This window comes from Semicossyphus pulcher, unplaced genomic scaffold, assembly GCF_022749685.1.
Source record: "Semicossyphus pulcher isolate SPU_LCO1_2020_fin unplaced genomic scaffold, fSemPul1.0.p SCAF_5, whole genome shotgun sequence".
Lineage (NCBI taxonomy): Eukaryota > Metazoa > Chordata > Actinopteri > Labriformes > Labridae > Semicossyphus > Semicossyphus pulcher.
Genome location: NW_027211726.1, coordinates 16911291 through 16933887, shown reverse-complemented (window position 1 = coordinate 16933887; position 22597 = coordinate 16911291). Strand labels below are relative to the sequence as shown.

General features: G+C 40.8%; 3 protein-coding genes across 3 annotated transcripts; 1 reads left to right on the top strand and 2 right to left on the bottom strand.

The window, feature by feature from the left end:
* Positions 1 to 435: 435 nt before the first annotated feature.
* On the bottom strand, positions 436 to 6456 carry snrnp40 (small nuclear ribonucleoprotein 40 (U5)). The gene is made up of 10 exons (XM_069681725.1): positions 6261 to 6456; positions 5397 to 5526; positions 5170 to 5263; positions 4824 to 4989; positions 4528 to 4650; positions 2978 to 3098; positions 2804 to 2886; positions 2467 to 2528; positions 873 to 976; positions 436 to 708 (listed from the first exon to the last, which is right to left on the bottom strand). Exons 1-10 carry the CDS (start codon positions 6369 to 6371, stop codon positions 659 to 661), a joined length of 1044 nt encoding a protein of 347 aa, XP_069537826.1. The 5' UTR covers positions 6372 to 6456; the 3' UTR covers positions 436 to 658.
* Positions 6457 to 7611: 1155 nt separating this feature from the next.
* On the top strand, positions 7612 to 10613 carry zcchc17 (zinc finger, CCHC domain containing 17). Its single transcript, XM_069681304.1, has 6 exons — positions 7612 to 7786; positions 8785 to 8885; positions 8962 to 9053; positions 9131 to 9231; positions 9317 to 9474; positions 9701 to 10613. The coding sequence occupies exons 1-6, from the start codon at positions 7648 to 7650 to the stop codon at positions 9866 to 9868; spliced, it is 759 nt and encodes a 252-aa protein (XP_069537405.1). The 5' UTR covers positions 7612 to 7647; the 3' UTR covers positions 9869 to 10613.
* A 2716-nt stretch (positions 10614 to 13329) lies between these two features.
* fabp3 (fatty acid binding protein 3, muscle and heart) lies at positions 13330 to 17720 on the bottom strand. The gene is made up of 4 exons (XM_069681024.1): positions 17526 to 17720; positions 15320 to 15492; positions 13854 to 13955; positions 13330 to 13772 (listed from the first exon to the last, which is right to left on the bottom strand). The coding sequence occupies exons 1-4, from the start codon at positions 17596 to 17598 to the stop codon at positions 13719 to 13721; spliced, it is 402 nt and encodes a 133-aa protein (XP_069537125.1). The 5' UTR covers positions 17599 to 17720; the 3' UTR covers positions 13330 to 13718.
* Between the last annotated feature and the right edge of the window lie 4877 nt (positions 17721 to 22597).

The window sequence follows — 22597 nt, the reverse complement described above, 5'->3', positions numbered from 1 at the left end:
AGAAACCCTCCCAGAGAAGTTTTTCTTATGATTTGTTGTCTTCTAAATGTTTGAATGGAAGGCTGTGGCTTACCAGGGATATTACTGCCCACCATGACAGGTTAGCTCAACTGATTCCTCACATTTGTACTATACTAACAGCTGAGAGGTTCTGGACAGAACTAGACATCCTGTCTACAATCATAGTGTTTAACTTCCATAGAAATATAAGTCAAATATTACGTAAGTGTTCATATCAAAGCTCTTTTTCTTCTCTATATTTAAGTGTTAACTTGGCAAGAACTCCACACACTGCAGCAAAGTTTGAACCTTAATTAGATTTTCAAATCTCTGTGTAAATCTTGTTAATAATCTCTCACTCTCAAAGTAAGTACTTAAAAAGATTCATGATCACAAGACACTTTTTTTTTTACAGAACATTGAAGTTTATTAAAAAGAAACAAATCGGAATAAAAAACAAGTCATAGTGGCGGTTGTTGTGACCGAGCAAAATAAACTTCAAACAGAAGTCCTGAGGTTGTTCTGTGATGAAACACGGGAAATTACAGAGAACGCTATCCCTGTGTCAAACACCACCCATCCGCTTCTAAAGCAGGACCCTTGCTTGCAGCACACACACAAACACACACGCACTCATCCAAGTTTACACACATACATACTACTGGATTTCTCCCATGTAGAGGCGTTTATCGCTGGAGCCAGACAGCACTGTGGAGAGACACAGAGGGAAAAAGATTACGCTTATATTAGTCATGCGCCTGAGGTGAACTAACCAGAAGTGTTTGATGACAACATTCTGACAGACCTAAATATATTATTCTGTCTAACATGTATTACAGTGTGTACTCAGACTATACTAGTGTCTGACTCACCGATGGGCTCCTCTGGGTGAAAGGCCACTTCGTTGACAGAGCCAGCGTGACCCGGCAGCTTGTACAGGATCCTACGTGATGTGGTGTCCCAGATGTACACAAACCTAAAAACACACAAAGACTTGTTATCAGCTACACTGACTCCTTTATTTAAATACATTTTGAGAGGTTCATTCACTGTCTAAATGTAATCACACACTCTGACTCAAATAGATATTGTGGGCCTCATTCAAAATCTCTTAAATGTATAGTACACGTTTCTGAAGGGTCTGTCCAACTCAGCTTTTACTTGTTAAATGTTGCATAATCTGGGAACAAAATAAGTAATAAGCATGCAGCAAAGGGTACTACGAATCATCTCCCATTACCTTTAAAAGCCAGATGTGCCTACACAAGATGTCACATCATCATAATTTCAATAGCTTTTTTCTGTAGAAATTAAATTGCATTCAAAACTAAACATTTGCCCTAATTATGAATCATGTGGTGATTATAATATCTATGAAAATAATTGTGGTCGCGGTGACTGTGTCCTCCTCATCTGACATCACCAGAATGGTCGCACAATGCAGAGAGCGGTATAAACAAAGTCAGGATATGTGCCTCTGTACTTGATTCTGATTGGTTAATCACGGCATTCCAAGGTCTGTTATTTCTCAATAACAGACCGTTGTTAAGAAGAACAGACTGTTGCTGGGTATGCAGCTCTAATCACACAATCCGGAGGACTAACTTTAATCATATCAATCCGCCGAAAGAAGTCCAGTAAGTTTGACGTCAGCTTGCTTACAGAGGGATTCCTGGCCATTTCATTCCGCGCCAACAACCTACTCACTATACATTATCCCTTACATAAGCATGTTGCAAACAGTGCAATGTAATAATGTATTTATTAAATAAAATTATTAATGTATCACCAGTCTAAACAGAAACTAGGATTTCTTAATGATTTCATGTGTTGAAACATGACGTCACTTTCCACTAGACTTCTTTATACTACTACTGCTGCTTTAAATATACCAATCTGTACGTACTGTTACTATTCTGCAATATACTGCAGTGGTTCTAACTACATCTAGCCCCCACCCTCTGGAACGCTCTCCCTCCCGACCTCCGCAATGCTCCCACACTGGACTCTTTTAAAGAACTCCTCAAAACCCATCTATTCAACACAGCCTACAGCCTTTAACTCCAGTCATTTAATGTACTGTGTCTAGTCTGTTTGTGAGTGTTTCTGTGTTCCTCTTTGTAAAGCGACCTTGGGTCCCATGAAAGGCGCTATAAAAATTAAAGTTATTACTATTATTATTATTATCATCTATTTACAACCAGTTTACATTTGACTATATACATTTATTTTACTACTGTTTTATAGGCTGTTTATCGTCACATTATTTATATCACATTATTTATATTCATCCGCACACCTGTTTACAACCTTGTTCTCATTATGTAAAAGCAATTAGTACATCACTGCACCACCTGTTAAAATGACATCTTAATATTATTTACGTGTCTTTGTACAGTTTCATATCTTATTTTAGATTTCTAATATATTCCTATATTTTCCACAGTGTGTTTAGTTTCCTCTCACCTGTCAGCTGAGCCTGCAGCTATCTTACTGCCGTCAGTCGACCAGGAGCACCTCAGCAAATTCTGAAAGACAGATAAAAAAAGTGAAAAACTACATCACTAACATGACACATCTATACATGTTAGTTAATGTGGCAGCGATAAGATGAACTTTTCTGTGTTAGACAAGAATCAGAGAGTGACGGCAGAGATGGAGAGGATGAAAGGCAATGTCATGGACGCAGCAGGACCAGCAGGGCTGCAGCTGCTGAGCACTTGTGCAGAAGGTTATAGACTGTATCAGTGGACGTCATACACTCTAGACTACAAACAGGGTCAGGGAGCTTTTTATAACTTACCTTTTCAAAGTTGTGGACATTGCCCTGGAAAATCTTGACACATCTCTCCTTGGGTGCAAATGGTCGAACGTCCCAAATACGCACTGTATACATGGAAACAGCCACAGAAAATCCAGTGATATAACTGTTAGAAAGGCATTTCTGATACTGTAAATCACTATTCAAACATCCTACCTGTGTTGTCCATGGAGTTTGAGAGGAGGTAGGATCCCTCAGAGCTCAGGCTGAGTCCAGTGACTGAGTCTCCGTGGCCGTGCATGTTGTAGATCAGCTTGTTCTGTCTCAGGTCCCACACCTGCACAAGACACACAAAAACAGCTTTTAACATGGTATCTAAAAAAGGGTGCTTTTGTGTAAAGAGCAAAGAGTAGGCTTTAACTGAAATGTCAATGTTAGAGCTGTAGCAGCTTTCACAGGCTGAGAACAAGTTGTCATGATTGTGGTTGGAGTCCAGGAGTAAAAAAACATATGTTTTTACAGCACATGAACGCAACACGTCAACCACAAAAATCCAAAGGAGTGTGCAGCAGGGTTTGTAGAAGAGGAGTGAACAGAATGAGGACAAAACACCAGTGTGATTCTTGAATATCATTACAAAGGATGCAAGAGTGAAGAAGCCTGCTCACTACGGGAATGTTGCACCTTTATTCCACACTGAAGCTCTGTATAAACTGAAGACAGAACAGGGGGCTTTGTTGTTCTGCATTTAAACCTGTAGCAGAGGTTATAACAGAGCTGAGTGGAAGAGTAAATACAGAGGGAAAGAGGAGAACATTTTGTGTGTACCTCACTAGCTATTAGCAGCTAACTCAAAAAGAAGATGAAGTTTACAGCTAACCTACAGCAACAATATATCTACTAACTTGGGAGACAACAGGTTTCAGGTGCAACTGGCCCTCTGAGTAGAGACTGAGGTCAACAAAGTCCACTAGTTGGGTGCACATGCTCCTTTTGTATTCCCATCTGAACCACGTATATTTATGACTTTCCACTGGCAAAATGTGTTTCTTGCATCACAACTGTAAGAATAAAAGACAAATCCCAAACGGCTGTAAAGTAAAAAAATATGGTAAAGAATCCTAAGAGTTCAAGGTCTTCAATCTACTTCCATGACTTCTCAAGAGAAGCTAGCAGCCTTTCCATGATCATTATTTGCAAGTTGAGTTGGAAGGTGTAATTTTGAGACACTAGCAATAGCTGTCAACAACCAGATAACTGAATGATGTGATTTTGTCCTTAGAAAACAGACTGATGCTGATTGTTAAGGTATACTAATTAACATTAAGTGCATGTCTTAAAGGCATATTTGAATTTGTCTGATCAGATATTTCTATATTTCTATTCTATATTTCTGCCCTGCCGACTCTGCTGTTTACACAAGCGCGTTTCGCCTCTGTTACTTCCTCCGATGCCATCTCAGAGGTGGAACCACTTCGCCCCACCATTCAGTCTCCGTGGGTTTTGCATAGAAGACGGAACGTAACAGAGGCATCATAATCCCGGCAGTGTATAAGGGGCTTCAGAGAGGCAGGACAGTGGATAGTATCACAAACAGGGGAAGAGATGACACGTGGCAAAGAGGTTGGGAGACGACCCTGGGGTGCCACCGCATCGAGGACTGTAGCCTCTGTATATGGGCCACATGATTTAACCACTGAGCTAAATCTGCGCCCCCTATTGCATTTTCATTTTCGGGTTTTGCCGTGTTTTCTGAAGTTCAGTACCTTGATATCGTTGTCGATGCCTCCTGACAGGATCTGGTCACTCGTGTCATTAAAGGTCACGGCCAGCACCTGGTAGGTGTTCTGGAAAGTGTGGATTGCCCCTTTCTTACGAATGTCCCACAGCTACCAAGAAAACAAACACACATGGAAAGATAATCAAGACCTGATCAGACCAACAGATGGACTCACAGTTTAGCACAATGATAAAAAAGTATAGAAAATAAGAAAGTAGATATAATCCAATAACTAGACGGGTCGATACATTTATGTAAACTACTGAAAGCTGGAGATCTCACCTTGACTGTCCCATCATCGCTGCCAGTGCAGACGAGCTGGGGTCCTCTGCGGGCCGGGTAGCAGGTGTTAACAAAGGAGGTGTGGCCCTTCAGACGCTTGATCCTCTCACCGGTTTCACTGTCCCACACGCCTACAGTCTTGTCTGTGCTCGCTGAAAACAACATGCTGAAATACACAGCAAGAAAACGGAGCTTATTGATAGTGTTTCTTTTATGCCAACATTTGTAATTAATGTAACTTCATTATGGTGAAACTGTCATAAAAATAGTTTCAAAGGTTGTGTGCTTCGATACTTTTGTCATGCACATAAAAAAATGAATCTATGATAACATGAATTGTTCATACCTGCCGTCTGTGTTGTAGTGCAGCTCCATCACTGCTCCACTGTGGCCCTTCAGAGTTGCATAGTTGTCACAATCTCCATACACATTCCACAGCACTGCAGAAAGTAAACATAGTTTTCAATGTGTTGTTCACAGTGACTAGCAGGGATACACAGGAATAGGTAAAAACAAAGACGTCTCCAAAGCAGGTATATACTCTTTGCATCAATTTAATTGTTGACATCTTACATATGAGCCTGTCAAATCCTGAGGACGCGAGCGTGGCTCCGTTGGGATGAAACTTGCAACAGTAGACCTCGCCCTCGTGGCCAGACATCAGCATAATGGGAGCCTGAAGGCTGGAGCTGCGTGGGGGTCCCTATGGGAGACAGGTAGGTTAATTAAAGTTGCTGCATGACAGAGTCAGACTTAAACCACGTGTCTAGGAGAGAGCTCGGACAACTTGAGTTACAAAAACAATATGCCATTTTTCATGATTATTTTCAGCTCTTATCAATATTTGTCACAAGAATCCAGAAGCTATGAGCTATGTTGTATCTCAATGGTGTTTCAAGATATCTATTCAGGTATGTTGTCCAGTTGATGTTTATCATAGTGGATTGCATGACATTTTTAGAGTTTACAGCAGTTTTAATGAAAATAAAGAGCAAAGAATTGCAGAAATGTGAGATGGAAGTAAATGTTAAGTGTGAAGTAAGCTACAATAAACAATCAATATAAAAACGGATCAAAGACTCTCTAAAAACAATATAAACAAATCTCTATTATGACCTTAAGAAATGTACACCTTTACACACTTTAGTGCAATAACACTTCCGATATTTGAAATTTATTGCAATATCAAGACGATCTTATTGATGGTTATCATAGAAATAGTATGTTATTTTCATATCCTGGTTATCCGTTTGGCTGGCAACTCGACCCGTTTATACTCCTAATCACAATATCTTCGACAGTTAGTGCACTTGAAAACATGTTGGGTGAATCTGAACTTGTTACTGACGCATATGAATATGTTTGGTCAGCTCAAACAAGTTAGCATGAGGACTTTTATTTTCGCCAGTATAGTATAGTATATAGTTTTCTCCGTACCATGGCCACGAGTTGCTGGGACTGCGCCGCCGCCACCAGCTCCGTTCGGGGCCGCTTCACGGCAGCGGGAACCACCGCCATGTCCGCGGGTCTCTTCTTAGGTTCAATCATCCCGAATTAATCAACAAGAAATTTTAAAAAACGTTGAAATTCGGTGCTATCTTTTGAAAAATGAATGGACGCCGTTCATGGAGGGACGTCGAGCTAAACAGCACCAGCAAAGAACAGAGAAAATACTTCCGCTGGCTATGAGGCGTGTGATTGGTCCAACTTGCACGGGTTACGCTGATTGGCTGCACGCTATGTTGTCAAACTGATATGCCCCGGATGTAGAACTCAACCAGCTTTGCTAACACGCAAGGTAGTATTATTTTATTCCAATGCTTTCTCCTGACTTAGCGCTCCACTGTGCATTGTCTATCCTGTTAAAGTTTAGGGTTGTACATAACGCATGAACCAATTATACTGTTAATGTGTTTTTTGTCGGATTTGCTTGTTTAGTTTGGGAGAAAGAATTGCTTTAAACAAGCTAGCTAACGTTAGCTTCACTGCTACTATTCAAAATAAGCTATCCTGGTACAGCAAATGTAAAGTTAAGTTAGCCTGTTCTCGTTTTTTATTCAATCTAAGGGCTTCTGCTTACATTTGTACCCTCTGATTCTCATATACATATATAGTCCATAAGCCTCGGGGTTGGTCGTGCCCATTTGGAGGGACCATGTCTCAAAGTGTTTTTTATAAAGGTCTATGTCCCTAGTGTTGAAAATGTATGATAGCAGTGCAGCAATGGTAGCTTTCTACGTGCTATCACTCCTTTTTTCATCCCTCCATCATTACAATTTTGTCATACTTTTTTTGCCATTTTTCATATAGAGCCAGTATAAAGAGGGTAGCCTGTACAGAATATCATGAAGTCATATATAATTGTAATGCTTAGATTATAATCTATCTACCAGTCACATTTTCATGACGCTAAGGACGACAGAATTTGACCTTTGACCTCTAAGGCTGTAACAGGGCAAATTCTGCATGCCTCTGCAAATGCCCTTATAACTACCTTTTATATCGATCTGATGAAATGATATATTGCATGAATAACAACAATTACAACATTTCTTATTACTTAACTTTGTTCAGAATTAATATGAATTTTAATATTTAATTCTTATACTGCTTTTTTGTGTTTTTTTCTGTTGGGCATGTCCCTACACACTTGATTTTTGTATCAATCTACAGAACTTTATGTTGACAAAAACATACTAAAACCTCAGTCTCAAAATAACAACACTCTCTTCTATTTTGATCATACTACAAAAAATAAAATATGTTTCGTTATCAATCTCTTAGATTGACTTGTTGATGCCTGCGCTCTACAGCAACTGTGACAATGTCTGACAGTGATGACCAGGCACGGGAGCCTGCTGGACTGGATGGTCTGCCCCCTATGTACAGCATTGCCAAGGGAGAGGTTGTCTCTGTGCAGACTTACGGAGCCTTCGTCAGACTGCCAGGATACAAGAAGGAAGGTTGGTAAAAAATTAATCTCATTTATGTGAAGCCTTTTATTTTAATCATCCACAAATATTTGACTAATTGATTTAAAAATGTGTAAAAATGCTGCAGTAAAAAAGGCAAAAACAAACCACCATAAAACACATAAGACTCAGTAGCAGAGACATGATAGTTAACAAAATAAGATTAGAAAACGTCATTAAAAAATCTCATAGAGCTTTCAAACAGTAAACCTACAGTAACATTGACAACTATGAAATAACAGAGAGACATGCAGTGCTAGAAAGATGCTAAGTCAACACCTACATTCCCTGCCAGGTAAAACCACTGTGTCAGAGATGGGACTATGGCCAGAGCCAAGAGAGAAGGAGAGTGAGAGCAGACGATGCAGGAAACAGACTGAAAGACACTGAAGTTAAATTAAGCAAAAAACATTTCTGATGCGAGAAGAGGTTGGATGAGTCAGTCAGATGTCAGTTTTGTTGTTTACAGGGACATTAAGAGTGCCAGCATCCTGCAGTTTGGGGGCACAATACAGCATAAAACAGATGATGTGGAAGAGTAAATATTACAGTGTAAGCCCATGTTTTTAGTATGTTTACATATTTCTATATATAAGCATAACCTTGTAGGCAATCAGTTTGAACTGTTTTGTTTTGTTTCTCAGGACATTTTTTCTTCACCTGTTCATTTTCACCACTAGAGGGCGAGCTAAGCAAAGTTTACTGGTATAAATTCAGCAACTAAGACATGCCCGTCAAATCCTCAGAAAATAATTTAATTTAAAAAGGGTGTTTTAGAGTGAATCATGTTATTTTAAATAAGTTAAACCTGGTTTAAATTGTCGGTGGGGGAGATCAGAGTGGATGTAATGTGAAAAAGCTCAATACTGACAACATCTTAAGATCAGAAAACAGTATGATTGAATCTTTGTGTCTTGATGAAATGATGGCAATTCAGTTTTTCTCAATATTTTAGTTTGTCATCTAAACTTTCTCTCTTTTACATACAGGCCTGGTACATGTGAGTGAGATGTCAGCCACTCGGGTTGAGAGTGCCTCTGAGATTGTCGATGTGGGGGAAAAAGTGTGGATTAAAGTCATTGGGAGAGAGGTAACAACACTCACACAGGTTGCCTTGCCATTGAAGAAAATAGGTTGACTGCAGCTCTTTCTTCTCTGCCTCTTAGATTCAGGGTGAGAAGGTGAAGTTGTCCTTCTCAATGAAAGCTGTCAATCAGGGAACAGGGCGGGACCTGGACCCAAACAATGTTATGGCAGAGTAAGTGTTTGGAATTTGAGTTTGTTACATGTGTGCGTGGACAGGTGTGTTAAGTAACAATATGTGTGTGATTGTAGGCAGGACTCAAGGCGACGTAAGCAGTTTAGAGATCACACTGGAAACAGGATCACACTGGAGGCTGTACTCAACACGACATGCTCAAAGTGTGGCTGCAAAGGTACAAAAACATAAACAAATCAACAGAGACTCTACTTTACTCAAACATTTTCACAGCAGTTCTTTTAAACGGTTCCTCTTTTTAGGTCACTTCACAAAGGACTGTTTCTCTGCCCCGGGCCTGCAGTACGCTCTTGTGCCTGAAGATGACGACGTAGAGCCACAGCAGCCACAGCAGCCACAGCAGCAGACCTCCACAGTTGCACCACAGCAAGACTCAGACAAAAAGAAGAAGAAAAAGAAGGTAAATGTGCATCTGTTGATGTCTCACATGGCCCTCACTCTCTTCCACCTTTTCTTTTTGTGTCTTGGCTGTGAGTCATCTCATGCAACAACCCACACATCTCTGGCTTTATCTGTGTCACACTGCATATCCGTTGCTCACAGAGATACAAGGCAGCTAAAGATTGGGTTTTGAGGTATTGAAACACTGACGATCTGATTCCTCTTTTTGTGTATTAATCCTCCAGGAAAAGAAAACCAAAAAGAAGAGGAAGAGAGAGAGAAAAGAGTCAGAGAGCGATAGCAGCAGCAGTAGCAGCAGCGAATGCAAAACCAAGAGGAGGCGCCGCGACTCGGACAGAGAGGATAAAAAGAAGAAGAAACACAAGAAACATAAATCCCACAAACACAGCTGAGGAAGCCACACGACTACAGACACACACACACACACACACACACACACACACACACACTCACACACTGCAGCTATCAGACAGACGCAAGAGGGGAAGTGGGTGGCAAGAGGCAGAGTGGCAGACTTCACGCTGTGTGTCTTTTAATAACAACCGCTCAATATAGAGGCTGCCATCTATTTAAGTTTAGGAATGTTTTACTAATTGCCTCTTCATTAAGACATATTATCAACTTTTTAAATAATCAAAAAGGGTCAAGAAGGACAGTGCTGCTAAAATCAGGTGATGAGCCAGACTTGTCCTAAAGTAACCTCTGGCTCCCCCACAAAGGGAGGAGCTTCCACACCATATGTAACAGGATAGCTGTAAGCAGTATGGCAGCAAGCTGCTAACCCTCTTGAAATCAGGATATTGTTTGCAGCTATCTGGTTTCATACGCTCTGGGAAATCCATTAAGTGCACATAAAGACAGTAAAGCCGACTCTTGGAGAGGGTCTGACGTGAAAGTCCTTCTGAACAGTCCACACAGACAGAGATACACACACATAGGAAGTAGTAAAACACAAACAGGACGTGTATTGCAGCACAAGTGAGCTTGACAGGAACTCGAAGCTATAGTGATATCCTGAGGTTGTCTGTTCCTTTATTGTGTGTTGTGTATCTTGCCTGTGGGGGACTGCTTGCATCACACACAACCGTCTTCCTGCATGTGAACTGTTTGCTCCATTAAAAGTGTTTTTATTTCTAACGTACCTCTTGATCTCTTTGTTCTTGGACCTTGAACTCTCATTGTTGCTTGTCCTCAGGGGGTGAACGCTTACAAACACACACAAACATTAGAATATCTCAGGTTGGGTCCAGTCTTCCATAAGGTCATGTTGAGTTAGTGTTTGTAAGTAAGAAGAGGTGTCTCCCAACATAAATATAAGGCTGGGTTGTATCCCATGAGGTCAAAGCTGCACAAAGGCAACAGAAATAACTTCTTGTCAATGTAAGACGAGATAAGGCGGCATTAGAGTCTCAGCATCTTGTTTCTTTTGTCCTGTTTTGACCCATTTTTGACCCACTTTTAAACTCCTACTTGTTGGATTGAGGAGAACCAGATTGCTTCCAGCTGTGGTGGTTTGACACGACTCCAATTCACTCCCTTGGCAGTGACTCCAGTTCAATGGTCAGTCTCGAGGCTCCGCTCAATTTCCCCTAAGTTCTCCTTTTTCTTGTTTGCACCAAACGGATGCACACAATTAATTTTAATACGGCCGGTTAAACTGTAAGTAGGATCCCGAGCTTGCACAACCTGAATTGTGAGTTTGTGTTGCACTACTGCATATCATTTAAATACAACAAATATAATCAGTAAACAAAAAATGTTAAAAGTAGAGTCTGCATATTTGTTTAACTTGTATTGAAATGTTTGATTTGACTTTAGGGGGCCTTGAGGGGTTTTCCACTCAACAGGAACCAATAAGACCAAATCGATATGTCTCTGTACATTGTGGTGAAACGATTGGACAGAAAATACAGATCTTTTCTGAAGAATTACTGACTAGAAGACCTGGACATGAACCAAAACATCTTTTTGATTATTAAAATGTATGTGGATACTACTGTATGTTATGTCAATTGTTCTGCACCTAAACACCAAGTCAAATTCCCTGTATGTGTAAACCTACTTGGCAATAAACTTGATTCTGATTTTCATACAGGACGTCTGTCTGTATGATTAGACTAAACCTGATTGTCATCTGACTGTATGATTTTGTTGTATTTGTAATTTGTTGGAATAAAGTTTGATTTAAACACAAAAAAACTACCACCATGAGGCTCTGCTAAATGCTAATGCTGTCACAACAGCAATAATAATGATAACATTTTCACATCTTAGTTTGCTGTGTTAGCATGCTAATATTTTCTAATCAACAAAATACGGCTTAAGGCGATGGGGATGTTAATAGTTTTGCAGGTTTTTCATAAAACAAAATTAAATTTAACCCAATGATGATGCTAGATGAGATGTGAAGGGATCATCCTGATGAGGACAAGAATCTTTGTACCAAATTTCATGTAAACTCATCCAAGAATATTTAATGCAAAGAGTTCAAATACTAATCAAATACATTCATACATTAATCCATGCCACTAGCATTGGAATTAATCCTAACAAAGAAACACTTAAGTGTTTTCCAAAGTTCAGGAACTTCGTCTTCCAATGAAGTCTGGGAGTTGTTTTAGAAGTCTCTGGAAAAGGGAGTTTGGATGCAAATTTGACCTTGGAGCTGCGCTACTTTCCAAGTTGTAGTATTGGTGTTGCTTGTGCTCCCTCTTTATGCTGTATATGTATTGATGTAAATGTCATGCAACAAGAGCCAGCTCATATTTAGATGACTGAGACACACACATTTGCCCTTTCTCCTTTTAGTTGTGCAAAAACGTTTTTTGTGTAATTTAATACACTTCTGCACCCTTTTGCATGAAATAAGTGCATTTGTTACGGAGCATTGTTATAGTATTTGATGTATGTCTGAAATTTGACTTGATTTTTGGCCTCACAAATGGTTGTGAAAGTACTGTTTTTCAAACTCCATTCATTGATGGGGAGGTTTATCGAAATGATTGTAAGTTGTAACAAAACTGTGATCACTTTTGAGTCCATTAAGAGCAAAGTATACCAGGAATTATCTACCGTAAGGATTGCTCTCATCAGATCAGTTTATTTCTGCTTGCTTTGTGTGTCTACTTTCCTTCTAAACACATATTTGGATATCCTGTAGTCATAATACATATGTCACAAGCGTTATACTCCTAATAATCTATTTTTGCTTTGAGCATGGCTCATTCCGTCTTGTGACCAGTTGAGTTCAAGGTAACTTTAGGAGGTGGCCAGAGTCGTCCTGCGCCCTCTCACCCCTTCACCCTGACTCCAGTTGGCAACGTGTCACTAACACATGACGTCCAGCTACTGTAGGAGGGAATGATCTGAATTTAGAAAGCACGGTCACACACCGAACGTACAAGTACAGGGCACAACAGTACCCGCACACCTTGTACAAGCTTTAATGAAACTTTCCCCTCACCTAGCCAGAGCAAAGGCAACACACACACAGGAGCAGGATCTATAATTAGCCTCTATTTGAGTCCATATAAATCAGCTGTAATGGAAACTATGGTCACACTGTTTGGTTCTATTTAGCCGTCAACAATTGTTTTGCACTACTGAACTCTTGGGCTGAAGCTCCTTGAATGACACTTTACATAATGCCCACATAGTGCATTGTGTAAACTGGAATAATGTGTACTTTCTCTCCAGGATATTTGCTTACTACAGTGTTAGTAGACTTCAGGGTAGGAGTCGAGTAAACGTTGCATTTAGTGAGTAAACTTTCCGTAGCTGGACGGATGTAACTGCCATGAATGACCACACAACACCGCTTAAGAGAAAAAAAACACAACCTGAAGCAACGTCGTTGTTTTTCCATTTTGTTTAATAGTGTAGACACTTTTCTTTTCTCGATAGGCAAGCTTTCATTTTGTAACACTTTTCCAGGTTTATCATAGGCACCATGCATTTCACATTTTCTAAAAAAAAAGAAAGAAATATGCAGACCTACGGTTTTAGAGAAAACAACAACAAAACATTGGAATTTATTCAGTGTTTCTTACACAACAGTTTAAACAGAGGGACACGGATAAAAGGGGAGGTCACAGTCAGTAGAAATGTTAATACTGAGTGCACAGTATGAAGTGACATTGAGGGGAATCAGCCAAACGCAGGGTGTTTCTTGGCCGGGGTTTTGGGGTGCAGGACTTAAGCTGATGCAAGAAGATGCTGGAGGGAGGTTTCAGTGTTGTGTTTTTACTCTGCCTTCTCATAGCGACGCGTGGAAACGACTTCTCCCATTGTGAGTGTCTACGAGGGAAAGAGAAAGTTAAAATACAGCAAACACACATTTACCGGTGTTAAAAGTGTGTATTTTGTGTTAGCACTTACCAGCATGAGCTCCTTGCCGGTGACTTCCCTGACCAGACTGGTCTCTTTGCCGTCCCACTTCTGTACGTGCACAAGCTTCCCACCGTCTATTGTTACTAAGGACTGGAGCGAAAAGAGAGAGTATATTACACCTTAATGTACATAACATTATAATAATCACTTTCAGAATTATTGTTTGTACCATTAAAAGGAGCTACATTCATGTATTTAAATACAGTTGCTTTAGTGTTTCCCTTTTATGCTACCTTATATCCCTACATTTTAGAGGCTAATACTCCTTTTTACGCCACCATATTAATTTATGGTAATAGTTAGCTTTACTTGCATATTATGTTTACAATGTAACATATTACGAGCTGAAGAAATATTAAACATTTCATAGATAAAGCTACTACACACTCTATGAAGTAGTGTAAATTAGTTCAGCTTGACCTGCTAACCAGAAAATGCTACTTAGCTAACTAGCTGACTTATCTAACTTTAACTGCAAGTTACATGAAACAATAACAAAATTATGGGTAATACTAACATCCACTGTGAACTTAAAAAGAGTCATTAAGTCAATTAACTGACACAGTAATGTCAGCTTTGGGCCAAAGATATAGCTATAAATGTTTGCTAACATTAGCCGCTATTAGCCGCCATTAGCTCCTGGTCAGTACCAGATGAAAACCAGGCTGTAGCAGCAAAATCTTTAATGTTAAATAGACTGATTTGTTTGACTGCTTGTAAATGTAGCTTCATATTTGTAAGAGGAACAATGTGTTATTTCCTCTTTTAAATTTTTGTACTACAAAGTTTGAAGAGAAAATCTAACATTCATAGGGTTAAGTTGTTTAATTTTGATAGTGTTGTCCAAGGAAAATCAATTATTTCAATCGTTTTGAAACTGATATGGACATTTTGTGTCTGAGAAAAAAAAAAAAAAGTTTACAGCCTGTGGCTTATTTCCAACAGGCGACGTTTCATCTTCTCTAATGTTTCTTCTCATCCTTATTCTGATTTTATCTTTCCCTCTGCCTCTCTCACTAAATCTTCATCTTGAAATGGGACTTCTCGACTCTCCTTAACTCCTACTTGCTTTACAGACCTCTGACCTCTTGCTTTCAAACTCTATACTCCTCTGAACCACAGGTCATACGCCTGTACCCTCAATATGAGAGTAAGTTGAGGCTGCTGTGCCTTCGGTCTCATTTCATGGTTACAAATTATGACCAGAGCATCTCCTCTGATCCCCATCTTTCACCCCTGATCTCTCTGACCTACCTTCTGTTTACATTCCAGCCAATATGCAGCTAACAGTTGTTTGTGAAGCAATCCATCATCCTCATGATTGTAATTATCATTGTCACTATGGATACTTCAGTATTTTTAAGGTGCGAGGACACTATGGTTGTAATAGTAGATTTTGCCCTTGAATACTTCTTTATTGTTCTGTCTGTCCAACGTGACCTTTGACCTCTCACCTTAACTTTCCTGTCATCGGCGGTGGTCTCGTCAAACTCCTGTCCCAGCGTGAAGGAGAGCTCTGTGTTCTTAACGGCGCTCTGTGTCTTCACCGTGACCGTGTCGCCGTCCATTGAGATGATGGTGGTGGGCTTGGTCAGGTTTCCCACTTTACGTGTAGCAAAACCCACACCTGGAGAAAACAAATGAACAGATCAAACAAACTGTTCTAGGCTAATTGCTAACATAAGCAAGCTACATGCAAATTGTTACTGAACAGAATGTACACCTGAGGGTGATGGCCTTTGTGCATTGTGTACTAAACTAACACAAGGAGTCTAGGGTGTTTTTTTCTGTTCTGTAAAATTTGAATTTTGGGCTCGTAATGTTTGAGTTAGAAAACAGTAGTAGTTAACGTATTGTCTCCACAGGTTGGGACACGGATCTCGGACTTGCGATATTCTCTTTGGGTGTTAAGGATGAATATTCTTGGGTTGTACAAAACTTCAAAAACTCCTGCAGCCACAAGTAAAACTGGGGCTGTATTAATTTCATGGCAATCCAATAGTTTAAACATTTTGCTCTGAATCATTTTGACATTTTCTTTTGTGGTTGGGATTTCTTCTCTGGGGACAATGAGCGACAAAAAGGAGCTAATCCACTCAGGAGATGTTGATATATTTGACAGTCTAAGGGAAGCTTTGACCTGCTGGTGGCGCTAGATGAAATGTTGAGGAAACACTACGTTTTTTATAAATCATCCTGTTGGAAGTCTGAATGCCTGTACCAAATTTCATGGCAATCCATTTTAAAGTTTTTGAGATACTCTACTAAAAGCCAATGTCAACTTGGAGTCAGCACCACAGGGAAGAGTAGGGAACATCCAAATGAAAAAGGATTTTCCTCTCCCTATAGATCCAAAAATGTTGATATGTCCACCTTGATTAAAGTGGCGGACTACCCAACCACAACTGCCTGAATCCAAAATAGAATTTATAAAGTAAATGCCTCTGTAATTAAGGTTATTAAGGGGCCTATTTTTAGCGAAATGTTACAGCAATAGTCATAAATTTGCCCTCGGGCCTCCTTCAGCTAACTCTCTCTTATCTCTATTTGTCTGCTGTCCAAACCTGCAACGTGTTCTTTAAATGGTCCTGTTGACCTGACTGCCTGTCTGGGCATGTATGTGCACAAATGACTGCTCGCTTTCCTCTTTTAGGGTGTGTGTGTGTGTGAGGATCAGGAGAGTTCATTTCATTGGATAACAGTGACTCACACCCTTTGCTACAACAACAGCAGAAAACATGCTTTCAGGCTGACAATCCAGTTCATCTCCAAGAGGCAGAGCAACGTTCCACAATCAATACAACAAAAAGCCTCTGTGTGGGAGTGTGTTTGTGTGAGTGTCTCATTGATCAAGAGGATTGGGGTTGGAGGTTGATGGGTCTTTGGTTACGATGGTGACCAGTGGACAGGTCGATGTTAATGTGGCTCTGAGGTCACTGGGCATGAATCTCTCTCTCTCTCACTCACACACAGATTCAAATATTTTAGTGGCATTCTTCATGGTTGTAAAAGTCAGAGAACCTGACCCCATCACACACACACCAAACTATGCATGAGTGTGTGTGAAATATTTTGGAGCCCACTTGATCCTCCCAGTAGCTCCCTGCTTTGGCACTGGGACCATCTTAATATTCCTCCCATGGCCTCGCACAATGGACCGCTTTCAGCGAAGGTCACCCACATTACGCTCAAGTGTGTGTGTGTGTGTGCGTGTGTGTGAATGCCATTTGTTTGCCATTCAGAGTTTCTCACAGTGGGGTACCTTTTTTTTCCTCCACTTAAAGAGAGCCCCTCCCTCGTTTCCAGCACTTAGGCCATGCGGTCAACCACTCTTCCTCTTCTTTCCTCCCCCTCTGGTTCCCATCGCCTCCTGCTTTCTTTCTCTTTCTCTTCCCTTTTCTACCCTTATTCCTCCCCTACCTCTTTTTTTCATTCTTCAATTTGGTTCCTCCCTTATTCTCCCCTTCTTTATCTCCCCATATTTGTTTTCACTCTCCAACAGCTGCTCAAACAGTTTAAACACAAACGCACTTGAAAGCCTTTATCTCTCCTCAGCCCCATTGCTCACATGTGCTCACATGCAGCGCTGCTGCATCCTACACGCGCATGCGCACACGCTCACATGCATGTATGTTGTACACAAAAAATATACACACTTACCCAGCTCCTTCATGTATTCATCAAATTTGACGCTGTCCTTCAGGTTCCACGTGCCAACGAAAGCTTCGGCCATGTCTGCAGTAGGGTGGTAGGTATTGAGCGCGCGAGAGAAACGGTGTGAGGGCGTTAGTGAGAGGCTGCGAAGCGAGGGAGCGACAGAGTGAGAGAGGAGGGAGAGAGACGGGGAAAATGAAGTCAGCACCACCGGCTGCTGCTGCGAGCCTACTGGCTGGATTTATACCGGCTGTTCGTGACGTCAGGGGCGGGAGGAGGGAGGGGGGAAAAAGCAATGAGAGCTAAACGTGTTCTGCAAAAATCGCTAGCATGCAAATATGAGATAACTGAATGTGAAATATATGTAGATTTGTATGTATTGGTTTGCATGACTTGGTTTAGCCTCAACAGTATTTGATGTAGTATTTTTAGGTAGATTTAAACATACTGTGGTGTGCAGGCATGTTTTCTTACTTTATTCCCTCAATATTGTCCTTTTTATCCAATTTCACGTTACATAGTAAAACTCTGAAAAAAGAGAAACTGACAACCTTTCCATAACATAATTTCTGTATATTATTTCTATCAATTCATCACTGATTGGTGGCTTCGGCTCTAACCACATCCTGTTTACAGCCGCATCTTCATGATCACCAATGGACACAGTGTGACAGCTAAAAGAAATGTAAACATGGTCTATCAATACTGTGTTTCTTCTCTATATGCAACGTGCAAACTAAGAGTGATTGAACATGTGAGAATGAGTAAGACAGGGGGGTTCAGTGAGAGCAACAGGGCCACCGTACAGAGGCAGACTGAAGGACAGAGTTGGGGGAGGATGAGGTGGGGCTGATGAACAAACCCCCCGCTGTCACAGAGAGAATGGGAAAGAAAACAGATTGAGCCTGAGGGGAGGAGGGGGTTGAGGTGAGGGTGGGGGTTGAAGGTTAAATGAATGTCCTGAGGCTCCTCTCTGTCCCTCTTCTTGCCTCACTACGTTTCTTACTTTGGGATTTTTCCACCTGCTTTTGTGCTTGTTTGACTTTAGCTGACCTCAGTCTGGCCTGCAAGAGCACGGAGGGCAGCAAGTACTGTGTGTGTGTGTGTGTGTGTGTGTGTGTGTGTGCAAATGTGTGTTTCTGTTTGTGCTTGTGCAAATGCATGTGATGGAGTGAGCTGTAGTCATGAGGTCAAGATGAGGGTGTTGTAGGGTTTATTTCTGCAGAGCAATTTTGCAAGCACATGCAGAAAGATTGTCGTCCTGCTTAAATAACGTTAGCTACAGTGCCCAGTTTTTAGAAAATTATTAAGACTTAACTGAAAATATAAGTTAACATTTATGATTTTAAGAAATTTGTGTCTTCACAGGAACAAATAGGTTCATCACTGAACCCCAGACAGGGTGAGAGACGGATAGTGCCTTGTTGCTCTTTGTCTTTATGGGACTTGTTGACAGTGATAACAAAGGCCTTGGTCTTTAAAGGCCCGGGAAACAATCAGGCTTGAAAGCAACATTTAAATCAAAATGGGATGGAAGGTGTTGGGTCGTTGGCTTGAACTGAATTGCCACTGTGAATCCTGTCGAATGAAATCACATCACACAGACCCGAAGAAGCAGACTACCTACCTATTTTTGTGCTGTGTTACTTAATATTATATATATTTTGTACCCAATGTACCATTTTTAAATTAAAAGACTTTCAACAATTATCTATAATAAGTTGACCACTTTGACAATGTTTTTCACCTTCCTTCTGAGTGTTAAATGCAAAGAATGATACCACTCACATGTCTGTACGTTAAATATGAAGCTACAACCAGCAGCTGATTAGCTTAGCCTAGCATAAAGACTGTTTCGGGGGGAAACAGTTAGCGTGGTTCTGTCCAAAGGTAGAAAAGGCCTCTTACTTACCAGCGCCTCTAAACTTGACACATTAAGAAATATAAATATTGAGTTGTGGTTTTATGGTTAATTGTATACCAGACTATTTCTTTGCAAGGCTAACTGACCTCCCGTTCTTTGTGTTAAGCTACTAACAGGCTGCTAGCTGTAGCTTCATAGTTAGCATACAGATGCAGGAGCGCTTTCAATCTTCTTACCAAACGCTCGGCAAGAAACCAATTAAATCCCAGAATGTTAATCTATTTTTCTGAAAAAGAAATACCTTCAACAGCCTTTGAAGATTTGAGAACAGGACAACATGTCCTTATTTGCCATAAAAGTCCTCACAAAAATATACAGATACTAGCGCACACACATAAAGTAGCAGCATTCATTCATAAGCTTAAATGTCTGCTTATCTTCCCTGTGTGTCTCTGTGAAATTCCTTTATCTGCAGATGGTCTGATGATCTCTGGTGGTTGTGTAATAACAATTAAACATATTGAAACTAATGTCCCTTCCCACCACACACACGCACTCAACCACGCACATACACTTTTGCCCTGAAAAAGGATGGATTGTGGGAAAAAAATCGTCAATAGCGCCTTCTGTTACATCACATCACACCATGCTATACACCCTGTCCCACTGCCCTTGTCCTCGAGTTGCCTCCCTTAGCTCTCCTCTATTAGCGTGTCTAAACTGGCACATGTGTGTGTGTGTGAGTGTGTGTGTGTGTGAGGGAATGAATGTTTGGCGTGCATGGGTTTGACATTTGACATAAACAGGTGTGAGAGAGATACACATGGGGAGAGGGAGAGGGTGAGAGAGAGAGAGAGAGAGAGGAGGTGAAAGGTCGACATCATTTATCTCTGGCCTAGAATATGTTCGCTGTCTGTGTGTGAGAGCCTCCACATGTGTGTGTGTGTTTGATCTTATGCAATCCTGTGATATAGAGCTCTGGGATGCCACTGTGGTCGTACTCCACATAAAGTTACTGTTTCAGCCCTGCACACACCCTCTTCATGAAGGATTCTAACGCATGCATGCTAAAAGTGCTAGCTCGGCTTATCTGGAGCTAAATTAGCCCAGATGCTAGCGTAAGAGCAAAGTCTTTATTGTGTCCGTGCAGAATCGTATGGAGTTGAACCGTCTGATCTTTGTGTACATAACAAGATCAATTTTTCAGGCGAGACTACCGCCGAGGTTGTTGACCAGAGATCTGATTATTACCCCTATACTGAGTGTGTTTGGCCTTAAGACTTTAACCGTCTGTAAGTGTGAGTTAAGCTTGCTTTAGCAGAAAGGCCTGCAATGGTGAACAGAATAGAATCACAGAACAGTTAAAGGAAGAGTGGGAACGCCATAAACCGAGGAATGTTGATGCGTCTTCCAGCTTTCTTTTGGCTTTCCTGTGTATCTGTGCATGACCGTGTGAATAATTTAACTGTATTAACATCTGTTTGCTACCACTCCCTTCTTAAACACACACACACTCCTGTCATTCACTCTTGAACCGTTGTCTCTACTAAGCTGCTCTTGTCTGCACTCATTGTTACACCCTTGAGGAGAAATTGGCTGACATTCAAACATGCAATGTATGAACTGTAACTAATGGCTTTAAGGTAAGTTAACGGCTGATATCTAACTAAGCTGCAGTATTTTTCATACTATCTTTGGAGTCAATTTAAGTTGTACAGATGTCCTGCAGCTGTTTTCCAAAAGGCAACTCCCCATTGCAGAGGGGCTTCCTGATAAGAAAATATCTTCCTTATAAAGCAAACCATTATGCTTAAGTGGGATGAACACCAAGAGTGCTAATTTAGTGCTAACTAATTTATAGACTTATAAACCCATTTAATAAGGTATTAGTAGTTCCATGGTGTGGTAGTAGTTATTGGCACATACTGAACAACTGCTGAGTGGTGTGGTCTGTGAGTGTGTTTTGTATGACCTCTGCAGATGGGCCAACATTTGCATTCCTCGATTTGCCTTTTGAAATCCTCCAGTGAGCCAGCTAGAAGGAGAAAAAGAGAGTTATTCAAGGACACCACATTGAGTAAGGTGGTCAGATTTTCTCCCCTCTTCTGTGGAAATGTGTGCAGAAAGTTGCCTGATTTAATCCTTTATCATTAAACTGCATACCACAAAGGGATTTTACATCTTTACCTCAAAACATAAAAATATTGTGATGTCATGAGAAGATAAAGTGGTTCATGTTTATGTAGCTTGGTAGTTCATCCAGGCCAACCACTGTCCTGGATGACCAGGCCTGGGTGCGTCTCCTCTTGCTCTGCTAAGACAGGGGACACACATGCGCCCTCTGCTGGCCACATAATGGTAGTACACTATAGTATGATTGCCTCTTAACTTTAACAGGTCTCTTATCGGCGTAAGAAAGATATTGCAGTCATTAAAATTTCCACAACTGAGCTATATGAGCTAAAATATTGCGTCGGCCATGATTTCAATCCCATAACAGAATCAATGCCAATATGACCAAGTCGTTACCAAGATACTTAGAGCTGTACAATTACAAAAATGACCCACGAACACAACATAAAATACATGAATCCAGCAAGAGCCCAAGACATACCTAAAACTATTAAATGAGTATGGATCAACACTACTCAGCTGTCTTTCACACACACACACACACACACAAACACACACACACACACACACACACACACACACACACACACACACACACAAGTCCAGGATACGAAGCCGGAATCGGAGTTGTTGCTTCCTGATCCAATATTAACAGTAGCCTAGGAGACAGAGCCATGGGGGGCAGTGTATTAAAAGATCAACCAGACATTGTGTGTTATACACTTGTGTATGTGTATGTGTGTGTGTGTGTGTGTGTGTGTGTGATAAATGAGTATTGCATTCCTTCAGTGAAACTATGGTAACTGTCCCTGAGGCTGGCAGAGCCTCTCCCTCATCTGTCAGAGTGATTTTACACCAAAGCGTCCCTCAGTCACTTTGATACAAAAGGTTTTGTGAGAGAATTAAAGCGTATTTTAAACACACTAACTCTCCAGTTGTCACAGAAACAGATTTAAATAGGGCAGTAGTCATTGCCTATTTGTTTCTGGGATTTTGAAGGTTTAAATCTAAAGAGGAGTATACTTTTTCCAAATACAGACAAATAAAAGGGCATGCTGTGGATCAGTAAGGCTTGTTGTTT

Excerpts from the sequence above, each read along its gene's own strand:
- snrnp40 (XM_069681725.1), bottom strand. The coding sequence starts at position 6,371 with ATGATTGAACCTAAGAAGAGACCCGCGGACATGGCGGTGGTTCCCGCT. Across the intron at positions 3,099-4,527 it reads GCATCGACAACGATATCAAG|GTGTGGGACCTGAGACAGAA; the intron begins GTACTGAACTTC and ends TGTCTTGTGCAG. Across the intron at positions 2,529-2,803 it reads ATGTCCACAACTTTGAAAAG|AATTTGCTGAGGTGCTCCTG; the intron begins GTAAGTTATAAA and ends TCTGTCTTTCAG.
- zcchc17 (XM_069681304.1), top strand. The coding sequence starts at position 7,648 with ATGTCTGACAGTGATGACCAGGCACGGGAGCCTGCTGGACTGGATGGT. Across the intron at positions 8,886-8,961 it reads TTAAAGTCATTGGGAGAGAG|ATTCAGGGTGAGAAGGTGAA; the intron begins GTAACAACACTC and ends TCTGCCTCTTAG. Across the intron at positions 9,232-9,316 it reads CTCAAAGTGTGGCTGCAAAG|GTCACTTCACAAAGGACTGT; the intron begins GTACAAAAACAT and ends TCCTCTTTTTAG.
- fabp3 (XM_069681024.1), bottom strand. The coding sequence starts at position 17,598 with ATGGCCGAAGCTTTCGTTGGCACGTGGAACCTGAAGGACAGCGTCAAA. Across the intron at positions 15,493-17,525 it reads TGAATACATGAAGGAGCTGG|GTGTGGGTTTTGCTACACGT; the intron begins GTAAGTGTGTAT and ends TGTTTTCTCCAG. Across the intron at positions 13,956-15,319 it reads CCGATGACAGGAAAGTTAAG|TCCTTAGTAACAATAGACGG; the intron begins GTGAGAGGTCAA and ends TTTTCGCTCCAG.